General features: G+C 40.4%; 2 protein-coding genes and 1 long non-coding RNA gene across 3 annotated transcripts in view; 1 reads left to right on the forward strand and 2 right to left on the reverse strand.

Annotated features, from left to right (window-relative positions):
• Positions 1–1,782: 1,782 nt before the first annotated feature.
• Positions 1,783–9,565, reverse strand: CFAP90 (cilia and flagella associated protein 90). Its single transcript, XM_059855066.1, has 3 exons — positions 9,412–9,565; positions 5,617–5,733; positions 1,783–2,088 (listed from the first exon to the last, which is right to left on the reverse strand). The coding sequence occupies exons 1-3, from the start codon at positions 9,562–9,564 to the stop codon at positions 1,942–1,944; spliced, it is 417 nt and encodes a 138-aa protein (XP_059711049.1). The 5' UTR covers position 9,565; the 3' UTR covers positions 1,783–1,941.
• Positions 9,566–9,713: 148 nt separating this feature from the next.
• The window catches only part of LOC132331574 (uncharacterized), a 30,289-nt gene continuing 14,313 nt past the window's right edge, over positions 9,714–25,689 (forward strand). Inside the window, exon 1 of the long non-coding RNA XR_009487627.1 lies at positions 9,714–9,831. This is a non-coding gene — a long non-coding RNA (uncharacterized LOC132331574). The remainder of the gene's footprint in view (positions 9,832–25,689) is intronic.
• The window catches only part of ADCY2 (adenylate cyclase 2), a 205,016-nt gene continuing 193,320 nt past the window's right edge, over positions 13,994–25,689 (reverse strand). Inside the window, exons 22-25 of the mRNA XM_059855000.1 lie at positions 25,038–25,145; positions 22,889–23,003; positions 18,427–18,551; positions 13,994–17,899 (exon numbers count right to left, since the gene is read on the reverse strand). Of these exons, the coding sequence (XP_059710983.1) occupies positions 17,747–17,899; positions 18,427–18,551; positions 22,889–23,003; positions 25,038–25,145 (501 nt within the window). The 3' untranslated portion in view covers positions 13,994–17,746. The remainder of the gene's footprint in view (positions 17,900–18,426; positions 18,552–22,888; positions 23,004–25,037; positions 25,146–25,689) is intronic.

Genomic DNA, 25,689 nt, shown 5'->3' on the forward strand with positions numbered 1-25,689 from the left:
ATGTGTAATAGTAACTCAGAACATCAATAACCTAAGAATTTGTCATTCTAGCAAGCAAAAAGTTGAAGGAGAGCTGAAATGGCTTTGCAAACATTTATAAGGAACTTACCACTAATACAGAAGAAATTGTCAGGGTGTTCTTCTGACACTGAGCACTGAAGGAAGAAGTGAACCATTCACAACTGAATGGGAAACAAGTAGTGGGAAGAACAACATGTGAAAGACCTTCCAAAGTGAGTACAGATGAGAAGGGTGTGGCATAAGCAAAGAAATTATTTAGGAAAACTCAAACTGGTGTTACGATGTTTGTGGTGGAAGTGATGCCTATGTCTCACACAGGCCAGAAGGTGGTGGTATTCTCAAACAAATTTAATTTCCAATAGTTTTTTTCAAACACAGATGGTTTGTAAATATAGTAAGGCTATCAAAAAAGCAATTTGAACTGACTGTCCCAAAGTAAAAATAACCTGCTAAGAATATGGCCATATTCCATCTCAGTCTTCACTGGTATATAACTTTGATACTGATTTTTGGAAAAGCATTGTGGTATTAGAAAACATTTCCTTCTCCCTTTGTTCTTACTATGATTCCTTTCATTTAATGCTGCTGAATTTGTTTAGTGAAGTGTTTATTTTTGAAAAGGAATGTAGCTATTAATGTCCTTTTGTCCATAGTCCATTGAGTGTAGAACTGCAGGTTATGAATAATGAAAGTAACAAGCACCTCTCAGAATGGGCTACTCTGTGTGCTCTGCTTCTCACATCACGCCAAACAAGTACTATTAATTGCCTAATTTACTACTTTTTCAGGTCCCAGATTTACAAGGTTTTTGTTTCTCTTTTTTTTTTTTTTTTCCACTAGGTGTCTCACTGTATTTACAGATGACACAGATTTCCTGTGTCTAAATACCTGACAAAACCAGTGTCAGTCACAGCTGTGGACCTCCAGTCCTTTTTCTGTTATGATCACTCTGGCTGTTCCTTTCTGAACAATACTGCCTCAGCCTTAAACAACAACAGGATCAATGGCTCTTGAGAACCAAACTCTGCAGGAAAAACTCCTCCTGAAATTACCTTAAAATTTTAGTACTGGATTCTGTGAAAGTTCAAGGCATCAAATGTTTCATCAGATTTAGACATTTGTGCTAAACATGCTTTTTAAATGGCTACTGCTCAAAACCTTATTTTTTTTTCCACCCTTTCTACCAAATTATTTAGTTCTTTTTCTGCTAGTATTACTTAGTCTTTTTTCCCATTTCTTTCAGATTCTATACAGAACTAATGATGTTTTTTCTTGTTAAATCAGTCAGATGCCATTCCTGGAGTGGGTCAGTGAAATGAATGTCTGAATGCAGCTAAATCCAGATTTTTGTATCTTCAAATGCCAAGTGCTCAGAAGTTCCTTTTAACTCGAGTTCCACTTGAAGTCTAGTGAAACTGCTAAGCACATAAACCCATACATTTTTGAAAATTCTGAGCTGAATATCCATTTCAGCTGTTGTGTACATAAAAAAAAGTCTCACAATTCTTTAGCAACTCTGTAAGGATTGAAAAATCTGTGATTACTGATACCTTGAGGGACAAGCTTGTTTAAAATGTTAGGTCTGTGAATGGTTATGTAGACACAGTGCCCAGAATTGCAGACACAGCTTTTGACCCAAGTCTCGTTCCCAGCATTGCTGCCTAAAATGTTCTTGTTGGTGCTGCTCTTTATGAGATTTTTATGAGACTGTAAGCATTTTAATTAGCATGAGAAAAAGTGCAGCTGCTATTTCACTTTATTTTTAATCCAGATAATTCTCATTAAATAAACTGTAGAGGAAAAGGCAAAAGCACCATATTGCTTTTCAAAGTGTTGGGTTTTTTTTCCCAGATAAATGTTGCTGGCGATGACAGATACAGGAGATTTCCCATGGATCCAGGCCTGGAGAAGGCTGGTTTTTCAAGGAGCAGAGTGGCTGCCTTCCCCGTAGATTGCTGCGTGCAGGCTATTAACCCTGGCATGCTCTCTGGTTGGTGGGTCTAAGAGCTTATTAATGCGCTTCCCATACTCTGAAGATGTCAGCACGGGAACAGTTCTTGCCATTTCCTGTGAAAACACAAAAGTCGCCTTAGAAGAAAATCACAGAGAGAATGGAAAATGTGGCAGTTTTCTCATGCTAAATGTGCTGTGGCCAGGGGTAAAATAACTGACAGTACTGTACAGCATCTGCAATATACATGTGTATTTGTTTAGCACCCTTACTGTTCTATCCCTGCCCTAGTTTTTTATGTTATTTTTATCTCAGTAAAACATGAATGTGTCACTAGATGACAAGATGATAAGATACAGAGCTGTGGACTGATAATTTTTTTACATAAATACATACACACGTGATTACCATGTGATTACTTGGTAACTAAATGCTAGAAAAGCACTGATTTTATTTTTATTTTTCTTGTGCACTGAGTTGCATGATTCTTTTGAAAAACAGGAGAGATTTGTACCCCCTGTTATAGGAACACCTTCCCTGCTTGCACAATTCAGTGAAAGCACAGCATGAAAAAAATCAAAGTCTAAAGAAAAACCCTGAGCAACCACTAGCCCATGCAAGCTTTCCCTGAAGGAAATAAAGCATATACTACTTTATTTCTGCACAAATGAAAGGTTTTACTAAAAATACTTGTAGCTGTAAGATGACAGAAATAACTGCTTTGCCACGATGGAAAGTGAACTTGATGAAAAACAACCTGACGAAAAAAAGATTGTAAGCTTGTTCTTAGTAAGCTGCACTTTAAGTGTCTGTGCAATCACTATCTGCAATCTGCAGTTCCTTCCTGTGTTAGAGCAACAGGGAGCTGTGGAGTCAGAAGGGAAAGACAGGATTTGTTTGTTTTTCTTTCCCTAGCCAAAGGTCTCAGATTTATCAGGCTGCTTGTATATTTGCACACTGACTAACACAGTAAGCCTTGGTCTGCAATTTCTTTTTCTCTTCTTACAATACACATAGTATCTAACAGGCAAATCAAAATGCAGATGCCACACCACAGTTCAAGTGCAAGCAAATGACTACTTTGCTACAAAAGACACAAGCCTGAGCAAATCAGCACTTATGTCCTGCAAGGATGCTGGTGGGAGCACAGATTAGCGAGATGTCATAGCAGGGCAGTCAGCTAAGAGACATTTCCAGCCTCATGGGCAGAACCTGAGGTTCTTGGAAAGATGCTGTAAACACTTTTTAAAAACAAACAAACAAATTAACTAACTAACCCCCTCAATACAAAAGCTCATTTCAAAACAACCATTTATCTCCCAGTTCTCCTGCTCACCTTACTCCACCCTATTAAAACCTATTCAGTACACCAACTTTTAACCCCAGCAGAATGAAAATCAAGTCAAGAAGACTGGCAGGCAAAATTAAGATAATTTCCTCCCCTGCCCTAGTTGTGGAAAAATGCTGAAAAATGAGAAACTAAAAAATCTTTTTACCATCAAGAAAGACTTTGCTAGAAATTCAAGGTTTACAGTGCTAATGACAGGTAGCAGTATGTAATTCCAACAGTCTGTGTTCCTTTTAAATGAATAAGTTTATTTAAAATCAGTTTTCGGCATCCTTGGTAGCACAGCGCTGACTGCGCACACTGGCATTTCATCTTTGTGGGTTTGGCATTCAGTGGGTTTCAGATTTTCCAACAGTTGGCTGGGAAGCGTCCTGCTGCCCACCCTCACAGTGTGTAATTCTAGCACCGTTAGCACTTGCAATCAGCAATGGCAGCCCTGAGCACACACTCCACTGCAGTTACTCAGCTGCATGAGCTAAACCGAATCTCTGTCACTGTGCTCTTGAATTCCCTGGGTGCACCCAGGTTACCTGCAGGAAATGAGGGGCTTACTTCCAGTGGTTTGCTGTTTTTTCTAGCTCAAGTAAAGCAGTGTACTGTGGGGGTTCAGTCTGTCTGCATTCAGTGTTGAACTAGAAAGATGCCAATTGTGGTATTTTTATTTATTACATTGTATAATTCAGTTATTATTACATAAAGCCTGAGAGGGCCACTGTGATAAAGATTAATTGAGTATGTGATCTGCACCTAGTTATGGTTACAGTGTTGGTTGTCATGACATGCAGGAAGATCATGTTGTAGTATTAAATAACTGTGGGTTTGATGTGTATCCATGCTAATTAAAGGGCTGGATTAAAGGACTCCTATTTGGACAGTCCCTTGTGTGCACTGCCCAGCACAGCTGGTATGAATTCTGGCCCATACAAGTTTGCTCTAGGAAGAAAGCCAATAAGAAAGTGAGTTTTGTTACAAGAGTTTGATACAAGAGCTGTAACTTTATATTTATGAACTTTACACAAATTCCCCATTTGAAAAATATGCTTGGTACTAGGGAAGGGAGGTTGTCTTTGTTTTGTTTAAATAAAAAGTTTAATTTCTAATTGGAGTAGTCATTTACATAGGTACACAGATTTGCAGTTGAGTTATTAGGCATGAGCAGGTGATGCTAATGGGCACTCCTGGGCTTCCTTTGGGAGCATCTAATGCTTCCTGCACTGTCTGATAGAGTTGAAGGGCATTATGGCTACACACTTGTACAGAAATGTCTGGCATATATAACTGCTAGTGAGACAAACCCCAAGCAGTGGGCTTTGTCAGAAAAAAAACAATTTTATTGCACAGAAGCTAGAGCAATTTGAACTCTTGTGTCATTCTTCCTTCTTCCTTCTCTATAACCATCAAAGTGGGCAGCCATCCCTACATCCCTACCCTACCCACCACTCTAATATCCCATGAACTCACTGGGATTTTGAGGTCATTACTACACAGTGGTTACATTTCATTTGGTTTTTGACAGCCTCTGCCTCTGTGTGCAGTTTTGTGTGTGTATGCATAAATATAACTATATACACAGTTGTATATATATGTATTATTCAGATGCTGCATGCAAAAATACATCCACATACATTTATCATATATATTATAGTATTTCTGTTCCCAAGGGAGTATTTACCTATCAGGCTGCACATCAAACCCAGATTCTGCTGGCCTCAAATACTTGCCCATTCCTTCCCAGGCATGCCCATGTGTTCTGATTGACCACACTTATGCACTAGCTCCCTGTGAATTTCCTTCCTGTGGGGCAATCTGGTGTAGGTTTTCCTAACAAACTCACCAGCTTCAGAGACTTGGGCTTTCACAGCAAATGCTGGCGTAGAGAGGGTGGGTGTCGGAGGACAGTAGTGAAGTCATGGCCTCTGAATCAAATCCTCTCAGGGAAAAGAGTTTTAAGCACCACAGAAATAACTGCAGAACTACCTGAAGTACAGCTCTTGAGGGCCACAGATGGTTCAGAGTACATCCTGCACTCTGCAAGAGAGGATTTGCCTCTTCCCCCTATCTTTAACTTGCATATGTCTTGTCACCTGGAAATCTTCAAGATATGAAAGAGCAAGAGCTAATTTGGGTGTTTTCATGGGATAATGCTTTCTCCTAAACCTGCAGGCTGATGTCCTCCTTCCAATTCCTTTCTTACAATACTACATTATAAAGAGTAAAACAATGCCTAGAGCCTCCAGTCATTTCAAAAAGTACAAAACACCTTAAACAAAGAATTATGAATTTATCAAAGGGCTACCTCCTCATTAATTTTAAGGCCACGAGCCTTTGCATGTTTTCTGTCACATCGTGGAAGATATTGGTCATAATCTTCTGGTATTCCAAAAACAGCATCATAGGTGAAAAAATCTCCTGTCTTGAGAAAAGGGAAAAAATAGCTAATTCACATAATTGCTTTACTTTACAGATTACAGAATACGTGTAGTCAAATCAATACCTAAATACTGCATATATTGCATTAGACGATGACAACTGTAATATTACTGACCTCATTAGGAAGTTTGGACCAGTCCTTTTGAATAGTTTGCACAATTACCTGATGACATGTGGTATCATTAAGTTTGTTAAGCTCTGAAATTTCCCTTGTGGCAATTTACTTCTTTTTTCCCTCCCCGTAATCTGTTGTCATTTTGGAAATTGATCTGATCTGTTTTAATTTTCTGCACTTAATATTCTCCTTCCTAAATTTGTGTATTTGTCAAATGATCTGGCACAATTATGTAAAAGCAAAACAGGAACTTTCAAACAAAGTTTAAAAGTCTGCCTTGCACTGTAAACATAATTTAATTTCTGATTAGAGCAGAATTGAGAAATGTGCCACAGAGGCAATCCTGTGATGCTGTAGTATGCATGACACACATATGTCAGGCATTTTAATAAAGCACATCCCAAGCCATAATATTGTTGTTCAACTGTTGACATAGTTTGCATCCAAATAAGCAATATAAAAGATCTGCTCTTCTAAGAAAGGCATTTGTGAAATTCAGTCAAGAAATTCTCATAAATGGAATCAAAGCAATTTCAAAACTAAAAAAAACTTTTCAAAGAGAAAAAAAACAAAAAGAAAATCCCCTACTGAAATATGCTGCCAGTTTTTACTGAACTTCATTAAGGGTCAATATTCTGTTAAAAATGTCAATAATCGTTAGCTTTGTGCATGGCTGACTAAAAGAATGGTGCATTTTGTTGGGCTTTTTTTTGTCTTCTAATTTTACAGTGTGTCCAATTTAACCTTTGAAAATCTCATGTACTTTGAGATTTTCAAATTACAGTGGTATTCTCCCAATATAGTAAGTCATGGCAGGTCAAGAAGGTTATAATAGTTCCATTAAAAGGAAACCATAGTTAAGAGCACTAGTGAGACACTGCTGTAATTTCAGGCTTTGTTTCTAAAGGTATCTCCAATACTTGGTTCTGCCAAGAGGAGAGATTATTCTGTATTTAACCTATCTACCCCTTCATTTCTCAGAAACCACTGAGCTTCAAAGGATTTCAGGCATGTTCAGGAGCACCCTGCAATGATTTGTCATCTCCATGATTATTTCCATGCTTCCTTGCTTCTCCTTTCCTCCCCATCCTTCCAGTTTCATTCAGTGGACATTTAATTTATACTACCACCAGAAATGTTGTTTGCTCTTTGCTGGTATTCATGTGGCATTATTTGTTACTTGTTTCAGAGTAAGAAAGAGTAAGTGTCATTTGTTGCTCATGTCAGAGCAGATAATTCATCCTTTCTGGAACTCACAGTCAGCCAGCCAGCCTGTTATATCAAAAACTAGCTCTGTCCCAGATACCTGTTTAAGATTTTCTGCCAGATTTGTAGAGACAACACTTCTTTGCTCAATACACTGATAACATTCTGCTGCTGTTTCTCTTTGTTGTAAATGATAACTTGGTTGGCCTGGGTGGTGGTGGTGATGGCAAGCTGTTTCTTAAACCCATCAGAGCAAGTGAGTCACACAGAGCTGATGATAAATGTGCACTCAGGGTAGGCATCCCCTGTGTACTGCTGCTAAAGCTAAATGCTTTGCAAGCATTCATTAGTATTCCAGACACACATAAAATTGGTAATAGCTTTTTCCACGTCTCAGAAGAGGAAACACCAGGCACACTGGCTACAGTAACTTATGTAAAGCAATCCAGGGAGCAACTGTCAGCCAAGGGATTAAAAGGCAGGAATTTCTGGCTTCTGGCCATGCAATGAGCCCATCTTCTTCCTACTTCTCTCTGCTTCAGTCTCTGATACATGGTTGGTTTTAGGTATTTAAGCTGCAAAAAGGAATGAGATTCCTTTTGCTCTATAAATAAAAATATTCAAATTATCTAATTCCTAAATTTTGCAGAAGAATGGGTTGAATTTGCTTCCTCCCCTGTGGCCGAGGCCTGGGCTGTGAAGAAACCTATTAAACAGCTGTTATCACTTTTTGTTTCCATGCCACTGGAGCAGCTTTTTTCACAAACCAGGCTGTTGAGAGTGTGAAAGCAGACTGTATTGTAAGGAAAAGCTCTGCCATACGGCTGCTAATTCTGCACAGACTGGTGAGCTCCACCAGCTCCACAGCACCATGCCAGCCCTCTGACCTGCCCTTACCTTACTCTTGTTGTGCTCTCCCTACTGTTTCGTGAAGCATGGCACCAACTGTGCCTGCTCACCTTTGGGTCAGATCACCCTGCCAAGGTAATGCTGGAAGAGTCAACACAAAAGAGTCACATGAGAAATCTTCTTGTCTTTTAGCAGGACCACCTGGTCAATGCAGGAAATTTGCTGTTCATTCAATATCCAGCACAGTGCTCTGGTCACATCCCAGGGACACAGGACCTGCAAACTCTCACAAACCACTAGTCAGTGCTGCCTGGTGCTTGGTGCATTCAACAGCTTGTCACGTGGGTGAGGAGAGGACTCAGGGTTGTATTTATTGTTATAAATTGCTATAGATTGCTCTGTTACATTGACATAATAGGCATTTCAGAACTTTTTTATACTATTTTTTTTTTTTTTTGAGAAAAAAAGCTTGTTAACTTCAATGTCTCATATGACCCTTCATAGAAAAGCTCACCACCCAGGAACTGTAGCTCAGCTGAGGCAGAAGATGTTCATTTCTGATTTAAAATATGAGGACAGAATGAGGAGCAAAGGTGACATAATGCAGCAGAGTGAGGAGCTCTCTGCCAGCGCACTTGAGTTAGCACACGTTGAGTGGCAGTGCACCATCTTCAGAAGCATTCAGTTACAGAGGCATATATTGATGTTATTGTTTTGAGTAGCTCTAGGGATTTTATTAAAGCTGACCATGCAGAAAATTCATGCAATGCACATGGAAAATCTTTTCCCTCAAATGAGAATGGAGAAGTTTCTTACTAAAGGGTTCCCAAGAGTGTGTGTTATGACAAAATCCACTGGTGCTTCATCAAACCCTAGTGACAGATGATGCCTTTCCTAGTGTTCCTCCTAAAAATGCCTCATATTTCATTGATACCAAGTGGCCTGTTCATTCTCAATCCCTGGGAAACAATGCCTCTGCCTTTTCTTGTTAGCCAGTGAAAGACCTTACTCTCATTTGCCATCCTCAAGTAGCAAACACACTTGGTAAAGGCCTCTGGTGGTGACACTTGTTATTTTGGCATTAGATAGCCTAGTAATAGAGATTTATGTCCCACACTTCTGTATCAGAAAAAAATTCTTCACTGTGAGTGTGGTGAGGAACTAGAACAGGTTGCCCAGAGAAATTGTGAATGCCTCATCCCTGGAGGTGTTCAAAGCTAGGCTGGATGGGAATTGGTCAAGTGGAAGGTATTCCTGACCACGGCAGGGGTTGGAACTGGATGACCTTTAAGGTCCCTTCCAACCCAAACCGTTCTATGATGCTATGATGATTTTTGGCACCTGTCTGACCAGGTCGCTCATGATGAGGACCGAGCTTTGCAGCGGGTCCAAGGAGCGGATCTACACTGCGCAGAGACCCACGGAAAAAGCTTGTCCCTCCGCCCTGCGCTGCTCCACGCCTCTCCCGGCTCGCTCCCTTCACTCCCTCACCTTGCGCGGCCGGTTGTAATAGCTGAGCTCCGGAGGCCCTTCCCGTTTGGGCGGAACGAAGCTGAAGGCGGAGAAGGAAGAGAGGGCAGGCCGCCTCCTCCCCGGCGCGCTGCCGAGCGCCTCCTGCGCCAAGCGCGTCCCGCTGGCGGCCATGCTGCCCCGGCGCCGTTAGCCGGCAGCGCCCTCGCGGCGGGCTCCGGTGCTCGGGGACTCGGGGCCTTCCGCAGAGCTCTGTCAAGCCTGAAGTTCCTGGACACCCGATAGCGGAGTTTTGGTCTCAGTCTTGTGCAGCTTCTCCAGCTCCTTGGTCCTTTGTGTCCTTGGAAGTTTGGGATGAAGGTTAGAGCAAAGCCTAGCTGAACGGGACTGACTTTTTTTCTGTGACAGCTTGCACTAGGCCCTAAATCCCCCTCTAAGTGGGTAAGTTGAATAAAACCACACCACAGCATGGAATTTCCACCAGAATAAGGAGCCAGTGTTGTGAGGAGCCAGTGTTGTGAGGACCTTGGGCTTCTCTCTGGATAGTAGCTCACCTACTCGGCCCAGTCTTTCACATGCTTCTTGAGCTCTGTCAGGCTTGGTGCTGTGACCACTTCCTCGGGGAGTCTCTTCCAGTGCCCAGCCACCCTCTGGGTGAAGAACCTTTGTCCAGATATCCAGCCTAAACCTCCCCAGACTTGGCTTCAGGCCCTTTCCTTAGGTGCTGTCACTGGTCACCACAGAGAATAGTCTGTCCCTCCTCTTCCCCTCACAAGGAAGCTGTAACTGAACTGAGATCTCCCTTCAGTCTTCTCCGGGCTGCACAGACAAGCAACCCAAGCTGCTCCTCATATGACTTCCCCTCCATAACCTTCACCATCTTTGTTGCCATCCTCTGGATGCTCTGTAACAGCTTGATGTCCTTCTGAAATTGTGGCACCCAAATCTGAACACAGGACTTGATATGAGGCTGCCCCAGTGCACAGCAGAGTTGGACAATCCCCTCCCTTGCCCAGCTGGCGATGCTGTGCCTGATGCACCCCAGGACAGGGTTGGCCATCCTGGCTGCCAACCAGAGCACTGCTGACTCATGTTCAACTTGACATCCACCAGGACCACCAGCTCCCTTTCCATGGCACAGCTTTCCAGCATCTTGTTCCCTGGGTTGTACATATATCCAGGGTTGACCCATCCCAGGTGCAGAATCCAGCATAGGGTGCTCAGCCATTTCAGGCAATGCAGTTGGAAAATTCTCTCATGTACTTACTTGTGTTGGGAACACTGAAAATAAGTCTTCTGGGTGTAAATCTCAGACTGACCATAAAACTGCTCTGCCCTAATAGCACCTGGATCCTAGTTTTGATATTCACCTCATGGTTATCCTGGTTTAATACATATATCTAACTATGCCCATGCTGCTTCTTGTGTGGTCCTTAGGAATCTGCAAGTGGCTTGGTTTAGTTTACCTTTGTTGTCTGTAACCACAGGTGTAGAGCTACTGTCCTGTAGGCACAGCATTACTGTATTAATGCTACAAGTAGCTTTTGGTAAGCACTTTCACAGTAGTACTCTCCCGGGCATCTTGAATTTTACCAAACATCCAACATTTATTTTAAATCCCCCAACTTTCAGAGTACTAGAAATCTTCACAACTGATTGTTTCAGGCATCTTGGAGCCAGGCAATAATTCAGGCCTACAAAAGTCTCATCCCTATTATGTAGCTCTCCCTTTATAAATCCACTGAATTACACAGACTCCAGCTTCTTTGAGAGTGTAGCATGGAGGCTATAATCTGCAGACTGGTGTGGGTGGTTTTTTTAATAATTTGTGACAATTTCCATCTGCTTATCTAATATGTCCCTCTACCAATTAAGATCCTGTTCTTTCTGTTAGCATGGGCCAAATTAGCACAGTGTAAGCGAGCAGTGGAATTGAAAATCCAACAGCTGCCTTGCATCAGCTTCCTAAACAGAGACCTGCTTGCCACTGTGCAAGTGCTTTTCTGTGGTTTAGTCCGAGCACAGAGAGATAGCAAGCAACATTTATAAAAAGCAACTCAGCTGAAACTGCAGCTATAAATAGAGCCATAAGAAACTGTTCACCAGAGATACCAACTAAGCTAGGCAAGAGCTCTGAAGTCAGATCTGAAAGATTTCTCTCCAGTTTTCTTTCTACTGTTCTCATGTAGCTTGTTTATATTAACTTTAAATTGATGGAATTAAATTGAATTACAGCATCTGGATGCAATACAGATTGTCACAAATATTGCTAAGATTTGCCATACTACCACCCCCCCCATTTGAAACAATCAAAAACTATGCTTTTCACTTAATTTTTCCTTCCCAGTGAAGGAAAAATTAAGTGAAGGTATAAATCAGTGAAGGTATAAATCCTTTTAGAATTATTTGAAACTTACAAAGGCTTTTCTTCCTGGTCACCTTTTGCAGACTCCCCAGAAGCAGGATATGAACGCCCAGGGAGGTTTGTCCCAGTTGCCACCAGACTTTATTTTATTATGCTAGTGTTAAGTGTATGTTCGTGTTATAAAATAGCATGGAAGGTCAGTGTGTTTCCTGAGTAATTTCAATATGAACATGTAAACAATGGAGCAATTTTAGTCTATATGGTGAAAACTATGCATTCAAATATAGCTGAGCTAAGAGACCAAAGTTTAAAAGTTGCTTTGAATTTGGTATCTTAAGGATGAGAAGTTCAATTGTCTGCCCTTTTGGAGAGTAGAAATAACCCCTCAGGTTCCACTGCTGAGGTGTCTGTGTTTTGAACATGTTGGTATGTACTTTTATAGCCACAGTGTGTCTCAAAGGCAAGGTCACTGTTCTGAAATGTCAAACTGTTTTGCAGAATAACTCTGAAAAAACTTCCTAAAAGGAATATGAAGCAAATAATAATGGAGACAGGGAAGGGAGACACAAAAGAGACAGTGGGGAAGGGAGACAGCATGGGCACAGGAGAACAGGTGACATACAACTGGACAGGGCATTGATACACAGAAAAAACAGTAGCTGTTTTCCTACTACAAGCTGAGGTACTTGTTTTAGCCTTTTGTCACTTAGAGCTGAGATGACAGCCTGCTGTCAAATTAAGGCTTAGCAAGCCCTCTCCTGTCCTAGCTCTTTGACCTCAACATGTATCAGTTTGCCATGTGGCCCTGACCTTCAGCTGAGCTGTGAAGGGGAGACACTCTTTGCCAAATACGTTCCATTCAATGGCCCTTGAAAGAGGCTGAACCAAAAATGGCTCAAAACTTGTCCCCTTTCTACTACCACAGCTTTGGGTCAAGCCAGTTGTTTCAGAGAAATGCTTGTTTCTTCTAGATCCTAATTATTGACTGAATGCCCACCTGAAATGGGAAGGTTCTTCAGGAGCATTACATCCATCCCACAGGAGACAGTTCTCCAAGAACTTCTCCCATGTGAATCCTTCTCACAGCCTGTAGTCTGTCCTGAATGCTTCAGTGTGGGTCCCTTTCATGGGGTGCAGTCCTTCTGGAACAGGCTGCTCCCGTGCGGGTTCCCCATGGGGTCACAAGTCCTGTCAGCAAACCTGCTATAGCACTTGCTTCTCTCTCCAAGGGCTCACAGGTCCTGTCAGGAGCCTCCTCCAGCACAGGTTTCCCACGGGGTCACAGCCTCTTTGGGGCATCCTGGTCCAGTGTGGGGTTGTCTGTGGGCAGCAGGTGGATCTCTGCTCCACCATGGACCTCCAAGGGCTGCAGAGACACAGCTGCTTGATGCTGGTTTGTACCACAGGCTGCAGGGGAATCTGCTCCATGGCCTGGAACATCTCCTTCCTTGCTGCCCCTGTATTTCCTGAGATGTTTCCTCTCTTCAGCTGCTGTTTCTGCTGCATTTCTTATCTCTTCTTAAATGTGTTATTCCAGAGCTGTTGTTGATGGGTTCAATTTGGCCATTGGTGGGTTGGTCTTGGAGTTGTCTGACATTGGCTCTGTTGGACATGGGGGAAGTTTCTGGCAGCTTCTCACGGAGACCACCCCTGTAGCCCTGTCCCCTTCTCCTTGGTACCAAAACCTTGCCACACAAGCCAATATAGCTGACTGATATCTGCTCCAATTCAGATCAATATTCTGTTCCATGACTCTCTTGGTAAGTAAAGTAGTAAACATTTTTATACGTGAGGTGACATAACTTTCATAAAAATTGCTATTTGTAACGCTTTTTTGGAATCAATCATGAAAAATTCTAGCCCAGGAATATCAACCTTTTTTCTGTCAAAACTGAGATTTTCATGAAGAGCATCTCAATGTCTACAAATAGATTTGAAAAATTCTCTATCCAAAAAATTTCTAACAATTCTTGGCACAATCTTTGTTTTAAACAGCGCATCCTATAACAAAAAGGGGTTCATATCTTCATAGCTGCAAACATTACTAAAATGCCCTTATCTTGCATTTTGAGATGTCAAAAATTACATTGACCTGAATAAATTCCTGCTTCTAAATTTGAAAATGCTTAAAATTAATATGTAGCAAGCTTTAGGTTGAACTAGTTATTATTGATTTATATACCACTTTTGACAAATCCACACAAGTCTGAATTACTTCAAAGAACAAAAAATGATCTCTTAGTTACATATTTTATTTAAGGCACATACATCTCATTCTACATTTTCTCAGAATCACTCTGCTAATTTAGTAAAAAAATTAAGAATAAAACAAAAAATCCGTAGACTTAAAATTTTTTGGGGTTCACCTGTAAAAAGTCTTGAAGGGTACTAGCTACACCTAGAATCTGCTATCTGAAAATTAAAAATTAGTGTATGTTCATATATAATCACAACAAGAAGGAAAACTATGTATTAAAGTACAAGATAATAATATCTTCTAACAGTACATCTTCTGCTATATAAAGCTTCTTGGAAACATAGCTTATTATTTATCCCAATATGAGGTTCTAAAAACAAAACAGGGAAGACTTGCAACAGCTCTTCCCTCACATTGCTTTAGAGACAAGCATACTGAACTACCTGTGTCTCAGTGGAAAAAGGGAGGATTTGAAGATATTTTACAAAATGGAGGAAGCATATATGAATATAAGAAAATGAAAAATGCTTTTCATACAGCATAAATGTCTACTCATATAGCACTAATGTCTCTCTTTAGAAACAGCAGCTAAATAGCAATACTTTACTGGTAATATAAACTATTTCCATAGTTTATAAAAATATCTGCAAGTCTAATCATTCTTCCTGTCCTTTGGTAGCCCTCCATAAATTGGAGCAAACCACTGACTTTGAAAAAGAATTCCAGCAGGCTTACCAGGTGTTCCCATTTGACTCTCTTTTTCCCAGAGCACAGTGAATCACTCTTACCTTGATCTTCTGGCTGCTGGCTCACAGCGTGAAATGCATTTGCATTGTACTTTTGGAAGTCCCACTCTGCAGTTCACTAAGGAGCTGTGAATTATGTCACCAACATGGAAGTTGTAGAACTTGATGATTCTTACTGTGATGTGGAATATGTGGAATGTCAAATACTGATTTACATCATTATCATAAAGTTTTTCAGGCTAGGGCTGATACATGAGTAGTGTTATATCCAGTTACTGAGGCTGAAATTACTGCAGGAGGAGGAAATAAAGTTCTTTTCTTAAGTGTTACTAGACAGCAGAAAAATAAGTCAATATAAATATAAACAGTAGATGTAAACTGCATTGGAAGACAAGAGGTATTTATTAAATACAAATAGCTTCTCAGCACTAGAAAGATAGTAATACTCAGCAACTGAAGGCTAGAGAGGATGGTATGCACCTTTCTTTGTCTGGGCAAAGATATGTGTATCTTTTGCCCACTTGTTCTTTACCAGGATTTGGCTGCAAGAATCTAAATGCAATTACAAAATGAGAGAAGAACACCAGTGAAATATGAGTGTTTTGAACATGGGCATTTTCAACATGCGCTTGGAGGGAACATATACACCTTTATATCTCATTGGACTAGTCAGCTCCCCAACATTCAGATGTTTTAACATTTCATAGCTTACAGAAATAATATTAACTTTTATAAAAATCATAGTAACAAGGCTATGGAGTTAGGTACAAGATTTGTTAATGATGAGCAAGAATACAAATGAAAGCAAAATCCTGAATGCACAGGTTATACCTGAAAGCTGTACATATAGATGACAATATAATAGAATCAACTTTACATAAGGATTTTCATCCACAGTAAGAAATTATTGCGTTGACCTGTGGTAATACCACAGTGATTTTAAAGGCCCAGAGTATATTCAAAGTCTAAGAAGGAGATCAATAACTTATTTCAGTGTTCCTAGGACAAATTTATAGTAAGTGGTGAGGAGGAATTTAGGAGAAGTCTTTTGTGACATAGCTGACAGCTAGCCAATGACTGGGACATTGGGTTTGCGGCCATGTGAGCTATTTGGAAAGTCTTTAATTCTACTGGAAAACATTTATCTTAACTTATTAATTAAAAGTAAGAAATCATAAGGACAACAAAAATATTTTTCAAGAGATTTTATTAGACTGAGCACCTGTCTTGAAAATTACCGTTTAAAAGTCTCCAGGACTGGATGAAAAATTAAGTGTGTTATGTCAAACATAAGTGAAATAACTTACATTTTGGTTTTAGGGGATCAAAATTCAGATTGCCTGTTTTGCAGCAAATTAGGCACTTTGAAATCTACTGTCATTCCAATTCACTAGTGGGCAGATGGCTGCTGTGAGTAAACTGCCACACTCAGTGAGACTGGACTGATGCCAAGTATTTGTGACCCACAATTTTGAGAACTTAGAAGGGATACCAGTGATATACAAATGTATATGTATGCTTCATGAATGAGCAGTCTGAATACTTTCTGCATTGCAATAACATGCTAGAGGTAACAGTGCATAAGTTGACTTCCATATTCATATGGTATCACTCAGAAAAAAAATCTTGTAATTATATGCTATTTTGTAAATAGTAGTATTTTCTTTTTAGGATGCTATGACTAAGAAAATTGATTACAACAAAGCAAAACTTAATTGTTACTATCTGTGCTTCAAAGGAGCATAGATAGTAAAATGACCTACTTTTACTGTCTTTCACCTGGCTCCTCTATGAAACTCTGCAAGTGTGATACTTTTTAATTCAAAGGGATTTAAAATAATCTCAAATATCCACAAAATAGCAATTTACTCATACTCATGTCCTAGGGAGTATAAATGAAATTATTACTTTAAATGATAAATAAGATTATTACTTTAAGTATCCCACAAAATCCAGCATTGTGAAGGTTAAATGAAAGGCATGCAAGGGCAAAAAAGGTTGTCAAAGTGCAAAATAGAACTTTTTCTTCTCTTGAACAGCTTTTCCTTGTTAGTGTTTAAGCACTGCCGGCCCGGTGTTAGTTAAGTAGCAGCACTGCTACTGTTTTCAGTATCCCCCACTTTGCTTGTGTTTATGGATTTGAGGTCAGTCTTCTGTATCACCTAGGTAGTAAGTGACTGCAAAGTGCCTAGGATGCCATCCATGACTGAAGACAGTAGAAGTGATTTAGTTTCTGAAAGCCAAGAGCAAATCTAGCAGATATTACTGACCAAGGCTGTTGAGATAGTTGGCTATAGCCTGCCTCAACATCTAACTACTGAATAAAAAGCAGCGGCAGCAGCAGAAAACACGCAGCTTTAGAGTGACAGAAGCCAAGGAAGGAAGCAAAACTAAGAGACAGCAACAGTAAGACAAAGTACATATAAACTTTTAATGAATTAACCTTACAAAAGACAATAGCTTCAAAACATTTGACACGTTTGTACAAAACTATTCCAGCATTGTTAATTCTCTCTTCAGAAAGAATGCCAGCAAACCACCCAACGTGTCCCTGGCTATGAGATGCAACTGGTGATCACATCCAAATCATGTGTGGACAGAGTAAACTTATTTACAATACTGTATACTTTAATACCAGATTAGTGGATGCTATTGGGGAGTGACTGTATTTTCCAGAAAACACCATGCATCAGAAAATAGTATGCACCCCTAGCTTTATTGCCTTTTTTCCCCACATTTGTCACTAACACTTCTCTTTAGTCTTTTCAGGATGCATTACCTCCTTTTGACTCCTATTCCTTCTTTTCTTGTCTTTGAATAACAGTGCAAGTAGCAGTACAATCTTCCAGTCCTATAGCGTACATCACAACTGTCCTTGAACATAGAAATATCAAGGTGCAAAATGATGGCTCATGGGACTATTCTGCAGCCATATTAAAATAAGTGCCACATACCAGAAAATAGCACGCATGTTAAGGGCCAAAATGTAGTTAAAAAGTGCGTGATACTTTCCTGAAAATATGGTATTGATGACACATACAAGCATCTTCAAGATGCCACATTCCCTTGTGAAAGGGATCTTGTCATTTCTGTATGTACAAAGTATGTCTTCAATTCTCCTTTTCCTTTTACATTTATTATTCCTCTGCAGGTGCTCATGTACCCCAGTGTTTGCAGGACGTTGTTTGTCTCCTCTGTAACCTGCAACAATACAGTAATACAGCCAGTGTTGATAACAAAGCAGAGCAGAACCTTTTTCCAGAGTGTGAAGCTAACATAATGTTCTCTTCATTTTTAAGGGGTTTGCTGTCATGCTCATAAGGCCTTTAAGGGTCTCAGGTGAGGTTTGAACACCTAAGCATCCAAGCAGTCTGTTGATGGATGCCCATTCTAATCACTTACATCAAGAATCAAATTTAGTGTAACCACATCTATACCCAGGGTTGCCAACAGAGAGCTTGCAGATAGATAAATGGAACTAGGGACAATACTCTTCCTCACATAGCACTCTCCTCATCTTCAGGAGCTTATTTTCACTTGAGTAGACCCAAGCTTCCCTATCATTTTGCAACTACTAAGGCCATGTAAATGAAGTGATGGTAAGGTAATGGTTAGCATCACCTTTCAGAGCTGCTGTTGGCAGTTTCTCACATATCTGTTTGTGAACCAAACTTTAGGCCATTCTGCCATTTTAGGTAAAACCCCACTAGCACAAAATCAAGGCTTACCTGTATTTTATCTAAGACACCAGTGCTGTCCATCCTGCTGGCCACATTTACTGTATTGCCCCATATATCATATTGTGGTTTTTGAGCTCCAATTACTCCAGCTATTACAGGTCCATGGTTTATACCTGGAAAGCATCAGAACTTAACGTTAGCAATGAAGAGAAAGGCAACAAAGCTGGTGAAGGCCCTGTAGCACAAGTCCTATAAGGAGCCTGTGAGGTACCTGGCTGGGGTCATTTAGCCTTGAGAAAAGGAGGCTCAGGGAAACCTTATTGCTCCTTACAGCTATCTGAAAAGAGGCTGTAGGTAGGTGGGGGTTGGTCTCTTCTCCCAGACAAGCAATGGCAGTATAAGATGACAGTTTCAAGCTGTGCCAGGGGAGATTTAGGTGATCATTAGGAGGAATTGCTTCACGCTCAAGTGTGACTAGACACTGGAATGGGCTGCCCAAGAAGGTGGTGGAGTTATTGTCCCCAGAGGTGTTAAAGAAAAGACTGGATGTGGCATTTGGTGTCATGGTCTAGTTGAACGTGGGATGTTCAGTCATAGGTCAGACTTGACCATCTCAGAGGTCTTTTCAAACTTAACTGATTCTGTGATTCTGTTAAGATCCACCAAACAAGGAAACACAGTGCCTCTGGCATATAGCAAGGCAATGAATGCATCATTTGGCCCTCAGTGAATAGTGAGTACAGCAGCAGTCATTCATCATGGTTTTATCAACCATTTATGGCAGGAGAATGTTATAAAAATGTCAAAAGCCAGTTCATCTAATTTTAGTTTTACAGCTCCCTCCCATCCTGAGTAACTTGCTGTTTTCAACCACTGGCATCCTAATAATAACCTGCTGCTGCCTTTATTATGTAGCATGGAACCACTCTGTGGGTGAGCAGCAGCTTCTGAGAAAACATATACAAGAATTTCTTTTAATTTCTACTTGTAGTGAAAAGGGCCTCTCCTCTGCAATAGTTGATGGCCCAATCAAGTTACTTTTATGTATTCTTTGCTTCTTAAATGTAGAATAAACTAAAGCAAATGAGCTGAAAGGATTTGAAGCCTTGTTCTGAAGGCTGGATTGACCATAGAATTGTCCTTAAGATCTGCAATATAAATATTTGTATTCAAATAATTTGAATGAGCACAGAGTAGAACAATATGAAAGAACAGTATAGTCCCTCGTTAGACTCTGGTAATTTTTTATCTTGCAGTTAGTTTGTAACCTATATTATTTCTGTAGAGGGAATGAGTTTTACTTTGCTAGTAGGGAAAGAAACCAGGAGGTAAAATCCAAAGTACAAGATAACCAGCATCAAATGTCCTATAATTGTAACTGTACATACTGATGAGCAGGAAAGCCAAGTTAGGCCTCAGTGAGAAATAAACCCTGAACAAGTCAGTTATGTGGATTTATAAAATTCTCTCAGTGGATCATAACTGATTTCTGTTAGCTCCTTGACAGAAGCCATCATTACGGATATATGCGTGCAGTCAAATGAAAATGTGATTGTAGGATGGAGAGGGATCTCAGAGCTGGCTCATCTGGTAGGTAACAGGGCAGCACAGGCTAGCAACACTATCAGCCCACTTGGAGATCCCGGAAAACATGACTGTAAAAGTTAAATTGGGAAAAGATGCAAACACTACAAGATTACAAATGGAACCTGATCTATGTTACTGTACAAGCTGGCTTGTACTGATAAATAAGAAACCCAGCTCAGTTCTGTAAACTGGGCCCTGGGTTAATTGACAGGGAACTTCACCTATCACATCCCACCCTGGGCTGCGGACATCTCATTGGTCAGGAGTTGGCTGTGGGAGGATCAGACCAATGAGCTGTCTAGACCCAGGAGCTTGAACTCCCTATATAGGAAGGCTCACAACAATAGAAGAGGCTGTTTGTCGCGAGGAACTTGGAGGTGTCTGTGTTGTCCCTGTCTCCAACCACCAACCCCAGGGAACACGTTTATTAGTAAGCATAATAGATATATATTTTTCTAAGTGCTTGGGGTTCCATGCACTTTGCATTGACTGAGCCATGGATGGGGTTTTCTACTTTATGACATAGAACTTGTAGAAAACACTAGGGAACTAAGACTGGAATCCACAAAGCCATCTGCTGGGTAGCCCAGTCTGGACAGCAGGGATTATTGAAGAGATGTGTATCGCCATGGTCCAGAAACTGGGGCAGTGCAGTAGGACTTATCTACAAAATACAATGGGCAGGAAGGGACTTTTATTTTTTACCTCCTTCCTGAACCACTGCTGTTGAGAAATACCTCAGGAGCTCAAGAGCCACCTTCAGATCCCTCCTCCTTTGAGGAAACTTCTACCAGTATATCTTAGGGATGTGTTCTGGCCACCCAAGCATTGTGGGGTATGCTGCTCTATGTCACTCCTGCTGGTGTTCCATCTTTCTTGCATGACGCACATGAATGTTTTTGGGGCATGGCTAGAAGAGTAGTACTCTCACTACAGGTGAATGCTCTAACAGAGGGTGATATTATCTATCTTTTAATCTCATATCCAAAGCAATATTTAATCATTCTATGAAATCAACACTGTTCAGCAGGAATGACAGAGAATACCTCATTCTGAAGTATCCTACAGCCTGGGCTCATCACCTAGCCTCACCCAAAACCAGGAACCAAATTAAGTCACCTGCAACACAGACAAATGTTCCAACTGTGCAGTTATATGGAAAATAACACACCAGACTCTCTTCTGAAAGAAAGCAATATCTGTGCAAAACTTGCTGCAATAGCATATCTGAGCTTGTCTCATAAATGAAGCATCTCAACTTGCAGAAGGGGAGGAATGCCTAAAATGTCATCTAGATGCTCCCCTCCCTTATCTGAAAAGATCAGAGCAGTGTGTACTTCCTAAGTCACACTAGCATTTCAGGCACTCACAGAAGATTATGAAAGATGAGACCTCTAATGAGTTGCAAAAATTTCAGACTTAGATGCTGGCCAAGGGAGGCTTTTACAAAGGGCAGTTTGGGTACAAATCCTTGCAATGGGGACTAGGTCAGAAGTAGTTGTTAAAATGTTTCTGTGGCTATAATTAGTATGGATATCAGAGGCTTTCATCATCAGGTGTTGGGAACTGGAGAAGGGATGTGAAAATGAAGATTTCAGTGGTGCCTATGTTGCATTACGGTGGCACAAATACCACTCTGGGGCTTGTGTTACTTTTTAGAGTTAAAACATTTTTTCATTTCATGAAGCAAAGGAGTCAGAGTTCTCTGTAATCTTTAGAAAGACTAATTAAAATCCAAAGTAAGCATTTTGTTTTGCTTCATGGTCCCCACTTGAAAGGGCTCAGTACTGCTTTAAGCAGTTTGCAGATGTAGCCCCGGCACCCAACAGCTCTCTGTCTGTACTGAAGCTGCTGGTATGTGCAGTCTGTAACCCTCTGAGAAGGAAGCATACTTCTGATTTGCTTTGTCATTTTTAGCTCTAGCAAGGAAAACAAAACATACTGGCAAAGCAGTGCTCTAAGAAACTCGTTACAAGTCAGAAGACAGCAAGTTTTGCCAGTGGGTGGCACTGTGAAATAGACTTGAGAGGAGCAGCCGAAAAGAAAAGCAAGCAGTACAGCAAGAAAAAGACAAGACAGGAGAATAGCTGTTGGAAATCAAATACTTCTGACACATTTACAGAATTTATCGGTTTTCAATATTTGTTTACTGTTTTCATTTCACACTTTCCACGTTACATATTGCATTGTGAAACTGCTGTGTACTGCTATCAGGAAATAAACATTTTGGAACATATGGTTCTTGACCAGCTCTGAATTCATTTATCATTCTTTCTACTGCTTACTGCAGCTGTCTGTTTCTTTTTAAAAATACCAGGTTGCACAAGAAGAAGCAATTAGAAACTGAAACATAAGGAATACCTCTTTCCAAGATAAATAACTAGTCATCTTTGCTCTTACCTGAATAACAAAGGCAAATACTCTCCCTTATCTAACAGTTGAAAGGAAAGAGTGCATTTTTGTGTGCTTGTTTGAATTTAGGGCATGTAAAATATTTCAAACTCCAGCCTTACTGACCCCTTATAGCTCTTGTCCTCTGAAAAACCATTTATGTAGTTTTGCAAAGCCCAGCCTAGAATTTTCTTGTGTACTCTTTTGGTATTTGTAAATTTCCAAAAATGTATGGCTTATAACCTCTACAATAATTTTTACAGAGTTGCCATAAAACCATTCAGAGCCACGTGAACACATTTTTTCAACCATTCTTTAAATAGGAATACTGCCCTTTTCCAAGTCTAGCCATGAAACACTGTAGGGGGTGATGGGCAATACCATGTAGGCTGCTTTTAAAAAGGGTAAAGATCGTGCTGTTTACTGTCATGGCCCTTTTGGTCAGTTCTACTACTACTTTACTCAGCTGGTACTTCGCACTGAATCCTCCCCCTTGTCCATGATGCTCTCCTAAGAATGCTGCGACACTCACCTACTCGTAACTTGAAGTCATTGAATGAATGCTTGTTTATGACATCCAGTTTTGCCACCAAGGCAAATGCAAACTCCACCATGGTTCCTATGTGCATATACTGTCGTTCAGGTTCCTGAATTCAAAAGACAAACAGTGTAAAATCATTCTTCTGAGCCTTGGTTGCTGTGAGAATACAACCAAAATATTCTGAACACTTGAAGACACTTAAGCCCTTAGGGATGTCCTCTGCAGGCAGATGCAGAGAAGTAATGTAGAAGGTGGTACCCTGTCCAGCATCAGTTAGATCAAACAATGGCTGAGAGACAGGATGCATTTCACTTGTGTACAACAAGGCAGTCTAGAGGTGATAGATCCAAACCATGCCTAATCCAACATTTTGATTATCAAGTGACTGATTAGCTGCTGTCTAATCCTCCAGGCACTTTATATCTGTGTGTGCCTAGAATTTGTAAATTCATTTTCTTTAAGTGTCTTCTTATATTGGATTCCCTTTCATAATAAATAATGCTTGTGGACAGCCCTACAGAGATTCTTTCACTGTTGCACAGCTCTGCACCCCTATAAAATGCTTACGATCCAGTGAAATTCACAATTTTAAGAATTCTTCCACTGAGCTCATCTTGAAGATAAGCAAGTACATCTGGGAACATTTAACAGACCTGAAACGACTAAAACCCAAGAGGAAGAGGGCAACCCCACTCTGCACTTTTACTTACAGAGCTTATACCACTTATCAAGTCTGTAGACTTAATCTCTCCTCATACATAACAAAGTAACCTTATTTTAAGTGCTGTTTTGAGTCCTTTCAGGCTGAGGAGAAAATTGATTTTGGTGCCCCACAGCCCAAGGTAGGATCCTAAGAAGTGAGTGATTTCATAAGACACGGATTCATTGATCTCTATGAGAAATTACTGAATCTTCCCTATTTCTTGAGATAAAGGGACAAAAGAGATGGACAGATGACAACTTCAGAGATGATTCATGGAGTGCGTGCATCAGCCTAGGGTGGGACAGCAGTGGTGCTTGCTGGAGCAGCTGTTTAGATAAATGAAGCCTGTTTCTTTGGAGTTCACTCCTAGCTAAAACAGATGGTTTCCTGTTCAGCTGATATATTCAGAGCCCTTCCCTAGGCACTTAGTCTTCCTTGGAGGCTTGTTTTAAGCTGGGGGTGGTTCCCAGCAGTATGTCTAGCAGTCAGTCACTGCCTCACTAGGTACTGCAGGATCTGTGCATCTTTGGGAATCGGTTGCTGAGTTCTGGTGGGTTTCTTTTGAGAATGTTAACTAAATCACCAAAGGAATGCTAAACTGTGGATCTCCTGATTATGGAAATAACTGAAATGATAAATTTCTTCCTCTGCATACACTAGTTTTAGTTGTGATTGAGAGCTCTCTATGTCTTCACATCTTCGGTCTGCAGTTCTGCATTTTCTTCATCTCCTTCATCTCCCTGCATTAAATGTCAGAGCTAATTTAAAATAATTCTTTGTCCTCAGAATCCTTACAGCCTATAGTTCATGTAGTAATTGCTTGTGTTTAGAAGGAACATGAGTTTGGCAAGAGTAATTAATCCTTAGCAGAGATTGTGTTGATTCTTAATTGCTGTCTCTCTGTCACTAACCTATAGTACTCTAAAGATTGTGGCAGAGGCAAGATTTTTGAATAAGTTATGAATTGCTTCTCTGATCTGGATTTCCACTGACTGCAGTTCCTAATCCTATCATATTAAGTAAACTAGAAACAAAGGAACTTATTCTCAATGCTGAGTCTGAGAGTTCTAAAAAGTGTATAGTTAGTAAGGCAAATCCTCCCTCCCAGCTCACAATGGAAAACTTTAATTCTTGCAATCTTTTGTATGCTCTGTAAATCCAGTCCTGAAGCAGCACACAGGAATGAAATGCTGTACTGTATTCAGAGTAGAAGGCCTGTTTTAGCAAATACAGAGGTGGCATTTGAAACTGCAATGTGAAGAAAAATTCACAGAGTATATACTAAAGTATATACTTGTCCAGTACAATACAATCTGTGCTAATAAGAAAAAACTAGGCCACATTATTATACATAACCTGCAGCTTGAAAAAATGAACAAAAATTTTAGCCTTCATTTGAATATGCTTTTTATTAAGTAGAAAAATGTTTTCCTGTACCTGACACTGTTCTTGGTTGGGTGTAGCACTGAGTCCTGTTGCTGCCATGTAAGTGCTTCCAATGGTCTTAATCTTTTCAACTCCACTGAACTTTGGCTTTGACAATAACTGTAAAACAAGGACAGTCATTCATTATTCAGATCAGCAGCCCTGTCAGTCTAACACCAATCAGAGAATCAAGTCTTATAACAGTTTCTGTATGGACTTCAAATGGTTTCACAAATATATACCGGATGAAGGACTTAAGGATGGATAAAACAAGGGTTACAGAACTCCAAGGAAAAGGAATTTCTGTCTACTAAAATAACCTTTTACTATAAAAAAATGAAATTTATAGTAGTGAGAATAAATTTCATCTTATTTTACATACAGCTTTTAAAAGTCAGTAGACTTCGCACTCCTGTAATATTGGAACTGGATCACCATGCCAGCCAAGAGTTAAGCTTTAGGCAGCTTTCTGAAAGTAAGCATCCATTCCATGCCAGTGGAATACTCTATGCCAATAGGACTAAAATCCAAGAATTTTAGTACATATATCCCAATTTATTTTGAGCACTGGATACCCAATGCTCTCCAAATGGGTTTGCTGCTAAAATACCCTCTATAGATGCAGATCGACAAATCCAGACTGTGTTCTCTGAGTCATGACACG

Source organism: Haemorhous mexicanus, chromosome 1 (assembly GCF_027477595.1).
Source record: "Haemorhous mexicanus isolate bHaeMex1 chromosome 1, bHaeMex1.pri, whole genome shotgun sequence".
Taxonomy (NCBI): Eukaryota; Metazoa; Chordata; class Aves; order Passeriformes; family Fringillidae; genus Haemorhous; species Haemorhous mexicanus.

Excerpts from the sequence above, each read along its gene's own strand:
- CFAP90 (XM_059855066.1), bottom strand. The coding sequence starts at position 9,564 with ATGGCCGCCAGCGGGACGCGCTTGGCGCAGGAGGCGCTCGGCAGCGCG. Across the intron at positions 5,734-9,411 it reads ATTACAACCGGCCGCGCAAG|ACAGGAGATTTTTTCACCTA; the intron begins GTGAGGGAGTGA and ends CCTTTTCTCAAG. Across the intron at positions 2,089-5,616 it reads GCCTTAAAATTAATGAGGAG|GAAATGGCAAGAACTGTTCC; the intron begins GTAGCCCTTTGA and ends GTGTTTTCACAG.